Raw genomic sequence first — 5,968 nt, forward strand, 5'->3', positions numbered from 1 at the left:
AATTGGCTGACCTTATCAGGCACAACATCTCCTTGCTGAGCAAATTGGCATAGGTCTTCTCTCTTAACTGGCACAGTAATCACAAATGCAATCAAAACATGCCACAAGACATTTGTTCTGGTCTTTTAGGACTTGGAGTGTTGCCATGCACCAATATAAAAAATGAGATGAAAATGCTGAACTTCACTGGGCATAGCACATCTCCACAGATACAACTGAATGCATCAATACATTAACCTAGAAATGGAGGGAGGGAGGGAGGGAGTAGGTGTATCTGCTTTCCCCCCTCCAAAACCACCATTTTCTGCTTTTGGCCGCTTTGTCTGGCCAAACTAAATTGTGGATTCCCTAATGGGTTTTGTAGATATCTGCTCATCACCACTGGTGAATGGGGTGGGTGGGGGTGGGGGAGACTTTACCTTTCACATTTGTCTTCTTCGCTTCATCTTCTTGCCAACAACACATAGCAAAGGTCTAATAATCTTTTTATCTCTTAATAGAATGCTTCCTCAGAATGAGGGATTACTCTGCAGCATATGGCTCTTGAGGAACATGTGCTCCGTGCCTATACATTTCGATAGGAGCTTTAAAAAAAAAAAAAAAAACCCAACTATTTTTGCAGTCATATTTTTGCTGAAGTTTTGCTAAGAAGATATAGGACCCTAATATAGCCTTGAACTACTCTGGGCACCTTCTAAAAATATCTGCAAAATGAGGCTCATTTATAAAACCATCCTGTCCAATCTGACTCCTGTACTGTGAGCAAGCTTGACTCATACCTTTTTATAGGTATCAGGGTATATTATGGAAAGCACTTTGTCTGTCACATAAAAAGGCCTCCTTGACTGATGGGGCAGCTCTCCCAGCAGTTCCCAGAGTGGCCAAGGCAGGGCAGTAGTGACATCTCAGACTGACATATTTCAGGACATCAGCTCAATATATTTCTGAGGTGAGGAGTTACCACAAGGTAACTATTAATTATTGGTACAGTATAAAATGACCCTCTGTAAGAACATTGTTATAATGAAACTTTTGCATTTTGCAAGAAAATTCACCGAACCAGCAGAACACTTTGCTAGTGGAAACAAGAGCTTTGGCCCATACAGAGGTAGGTATGGAAGTCATTATGGATAACTGAACAAAGGTAGGAGCACCTGGGGGCACACAACTCAGCTAAAGTGATATTACAATTTGCAAGAAACTTAACGCAACTTATTAAATACTAAGAGTAAGGCTCGTTGTGGAAAGAAATACAATGAGCTCTAGAAGGAAGCTCCAGGTGAGTGTCCCAGCTGTGGCTGGTGGGGCGGTGGAGGGAAGGGGAAAATAGAGGGAGGTAAGCCATGTTTATTTCCTTCTGCTTAGCTATAACGCAGGGCTGTCTCAAGTAATTTTGCTGCCCCAAGTGGGTAGTATGGGTTTTCTGGGTTTTCAAGAGTCTGGAAAGCGGTTCTGTAGCCATATAGGGTTGCCAACTCTTGGTTGGGAAATACCTGTAGATTTGAGGGGTAGAGGCTGGGGAGGGCAGGGTTTGGGGTGGAGAGGGACCTCAGCAGGGTATAATGCCCTAAAGTCCACTGCCCAAAGCTGCTATTTTCTCCAGGAGAATTGGTCTGGGAGATCTCCAGGTGCCACCTGGAGGTTGACAATACTAAGGGGAGGGCCAGGTTTGTTGAAGGACTTCAGTGAGGTATAATGCCATAGAGCTCACCCTCCAAAGCAACCATTTTCTCCACGTGGACTGATCTCTGTAGTCTGGAGATCAATTCTAATTCAGAGAGATATCCAGGCCTTCCCTTCCTCCCACCCCTTTCAATTCCAAAGCTGCTTCCCATTTAACACTTTGATAAACAGTTTAACTGACTCCCTGCTAATGCCCCACAGCCTCTTGGGACTCCCAACTTGGGAGTTGCAGTTCTAATTCCCTTTGCTATGGTTGTAGTAAGGCCAGCTGAGAACTACAGCTCCCAAGGTGCAACTCGTCAAAAGTGGGGGTGTAAGAATGGAGGAGCCAGTGAGATGGGTCAATATGACACCAAGGCAGCTTCCCCAGCGGCCAATAGGAGAGTAGGTGAGTCACTAGAATGGCTTGCCATATACAACATAATGGAGGAATGTCCTTACCAAATATCAAATGTGTATACAAGGAAAACTGGAGAATATGCATTGTAACAATTTCTCAAGAGGATGAAAGTGACAACAACATAAAGGCAACAAAATGGAAATTTGGGGATCGGACCATTCTGATTTCCTTCCCAGAGACTTCACTAATGAGCCAGCCTGTACTGCAAAAACTGTCATGGATATTCTTTTCTGAAACTCTAGGGATGTTCTGAGCACCCTTCTTCTTCTTCTTTGGTCTTTAAGCCTCCATGATAAACACCCCCACTGTCAACTTGTGTGCTGACTTGTCTGCTTAGCACCAATACAGTGTCACTGGTACACTGGCACATTTTGTGAAGTTGTGTTGGAAAGTCTGTGGTGTCTCTTATCCTCCTATTTTCTGAAATAAGACTTCTTAAGATTCAGCTGAAGGGTACTGGGTTGACTTGCACTTTCATCTTCCTTTAGTATAACTTCCAAAATATACTCAATGAGATGTTTTCTACATTTTCTACAATACTAACCAAAATTACAGAAAATAAAACTTTTTCTAACATATTTAGCAGCTACATTTTTCCCCCTCAAAAGAAAGAAAGGCCACATGACATTGGTTTATAGTGGCCTATCTGTGGCGGCCACCATTGAGTGGTGAGGAAGGAGAAGGAGAAGGAAGCCAGTCTGGTCCACCTTCCTCCACAAATTCCCTTGCTCATCACTTGCACAATACAAATTCCTTGTTTCTTGGCTCTTACAGTGTCAGCATGGCTCCTGTATTCAGAGCAAGCAGAAGATTAGACAGTGGGCCACTGGAGACAATCCAGAGAAAAGTACATCAAGTCCTACTGAAATTAATAAAGCTTTAAACACACAAGTTAAATTATGTCTCACTGAGTTCAAGAGATGGAGGAGTGCCTATCTAATGCTCTCTGCATTGTAACCAGTGCCTAGTTTCATTATAATAAAGCCATTTGGGAGCAATTTACTGGCTTTTCAAACTCTTTTCTACATTAGTGTCTGTATGCAGAGGGAAATCAACACGTCTCTCATATTGTAAAAACATGTATACGCTAGTTGATTTTAATTTAATGTTTATTGTAATGATATAACATCTTCCTTATTCAACTTCTATAGAAGTAATAGGACATTCAACAGATGTTATACACATGTTCATGCATTTCAAAACAAACACAACAGACCCTTAAAGATAAATCAAGAACAATGACCAATAGGAAAAGATTGACCTATCTTGATTCTCTTAAGGCTGAATCCATATATCACCATACAAAATCTATCTAAATTTATGGTGACTCCATTTGTATCATAGCCAGCATTCTTCCAACATGAAAACTGCTCCTTAGTATTTGCTATAAAGGAAATCTATAATTATCCTAAATGCTATCAAAGATAACATAGCGGTCTTTAAAATAAACCACATATATACATATAAACTCTATAGAACATGTTGTCTGAACAACACACATGGGGTGACTCCTGTATATTATGCTAATAGGAATACTGCTGTACAGGAAACCAGCACAACTGAGTAACTATTAGGTACATGAAAAAAGTTGACTTCATGGCATCTAAGCAACAATTAAAGTTGATAATTAGATAGACTTCAGGTTTTCTACAACAGTCTTTAATGTAATTCTAAGACTTTCATAATGCAATCCTCAAATTCTGTTGCATAAGTGCAAATTTCAGGCATATTAACACAAGGTTATATTATGAATTGTTTAGAACCTTGGTAGAAACATGGAGCAGACTCAGAAACAATAAGGAGCAAGATGAATCAGTTCTCAAAAGATTTTATTCCAAATAGAGTCAATGGCATTCAGGTCACTTCCTGGTGAAGGTTTAGACAGCCCTAAGTCTTCCAACGCAGGCTCAGATCTTTCCTGTTTGCTGATACAGTTTGTCGGCCTTGATAATATGCAAGTACGACTCCTTTTTGAATGCTTTCTTTTCAGAAATCCAAGAGTTCTCAGGCACCTTAAAGCCTAACAAATTCATTGTGGCAGAAGTTTTCCTAAGCCACTTTGTCAGATATATGATGAAGGCAGATAAAAGTAACAGTTTGTCTGTCTGACAGAGTGGATCCTAGCATACAAAATCCTCAATAAATATGTTAGCCTTTGAGCTGCGATTGAGTTTGCTGCAGCAGATTACCGAGCTAGCCATGTGGAATTTGTGTACGTGTGTGTGTGTGTGTGTGTGTGTATACACCTCTCGTATATGTACACTTCTCATATTCTTCTGTATAATCAGTCTGTAAATAAAGTTGATCAGTTCTGTTGCCTGGTTTTCCCTGCTTAACCACATACCTAAATTGCCCCATATCAATGTTCGCAAGGGGGGGGGCCCTACTAACAAACCTGAACATATAATTCAAGCAGCTAAAGCATATACAAAGTTCACATTGTTAGAAAAAACCAAAAAAGTCCTTATAAACACTGCAATCAGAGTATGCTTTGTGTTTATACTGGGAGAGTCTTTTTTTTTGTTAAACAAACACCAACAACCCAAAGAGCTTATTTTTATGACTAACAGTGCTAAATTGAGGTATTATTGTGTTCTTATGAAGTAACCATTTTGAAGTAAAATGCAGTTTGGTTTTTTCTCTTGTTATGGCAGTTCCCATCAGCAGCCATGTGAAAATTTAAGTCTTGAATGGAGAATGTTGTTTGACAGGTTTCTACTAAGACAGAATTCAGTGGTCCTATTTTCCTCCAGTGTGAGTCCATTGAAAATGCATCTCAAGCCACCGTCAACAGCACGTCCCTGGTTGTTTCATCCTAGAGATTGTTTTATCTATTGCCTGGTCTTGGTTGATGATAACATAGCACCTACTGTACGCATGTCCTACAGGGAAATGCTTACCTATCTCTGCTCACACTTCATGTAAAATATCGGCACTCTGTAGAGTCAATATAGCAATAAGAAGAACATCGTAATTTCCCATAAGACCTGAAAACAGAAGGTGACATGCGCAAGTTGTTAAGTATGAAACATTTTACCAGTACTTATGAGACGTTTACATTTCCTTTGCAAACAACCTGTCCATCTTGCTTAGGAATAATGGTGCCTAATTTACGAGACAATTTTAGTATCTTAGCTTCTAATAGGAGATGGATAGATGGGTTCTGACTGTAACTTTCTGTAAAAAACTAAATAAATTTAGACCCAAGCTATGTGAGACATTGCTCCATGAATTGGATTGAGGAAACCCACATTCCTCATAGCCAGCTGGCAACTGTATGGAACGTATATCCCCAGCACCACAGGACTTGATTTGGATTGTGACCATAGCTGGGAGGGGCTTCATCCTCCCCTCCAAATTGTTTTCTTGACCCACAGTGGCTTCATAGGCTGTGGGAAATATGAGTAGAGAAATGTCTCCTGTAGTTTGGACCTTAGATGAAGAAAAAGATCAAGCGCACTGCACAGATATCTCGGGTAAAAAACTGACAATTCAAAATAAAGCTGAATTCTAATAGGGTTGCCAACCTGCTGTTGGATCCCCAAGCATCGAGAATAAATCCACGTTTCAGAAAAGCAAAATTTATTTCAAAGCTTTGGAAAGATACTCAAACAAGTCCTTTGTTAGGAATGGGTACAATCAGCCAGGGCAAGTATAATAAAGGGATTTGAACCAGGTACCGCACCAATGGATCACTTTCCCGCTGGCGGGTAAAAGGAAACGGTTGCGCGCTCAATCCCTGGGAACACTACTATCTCTAGACATAATACAGGTGCAGTTCCCAGGCTCTAAAGGCAACAAGCTAGCATTCAAGCACACCTCCTACACCACGTCCTCCAGATGTTCGGCTTAGCATTACAGCAAAATAAAATACAGGCTAGCAGG

At 40.7% G+C, this 5,968-nt stretch overlaps 1 protein-coding gene across 1 annotated transcript in view; it reads right to left on the bottom strand.

Moving 5' to 3' along the window:
• Positions 1-3,895: 3,895 nt before the first annotated feature.
• Positions 3,896-5,968, bottom strand: part of COLQ (collagen-like tail subunit (single strand of homotrimer) of asymmetric acetylcholinesterase) — a 62,920-nt gene continuing 60,847 nt past the window's right edge. The window contains 1 exon segment of the mRNA XM_015429692.1: positions 3,896-5,070. Within this exon segment, the coding sequence (XP_015285178.1) occupies positions 5,001-5,070 (70 nt within the window). The 3' untranslated portion in view covers positions 3,896-5,000.

Source organism: Gekko japonicus, unplaced genomic scaffold (assembly GCF_001447785.1).
Source record: "Gekko japonicus isolate JY-2015 unplaced genomic scaffold, Gekko_japonicus_V1.1 scaffold767, whole genome shotgun sequence".
NCBI lineage: Eukaryota > Metazoa > Chordata > Lepidosauria > Squamata > Gekkonidae > Gekko > Gekko japonicus.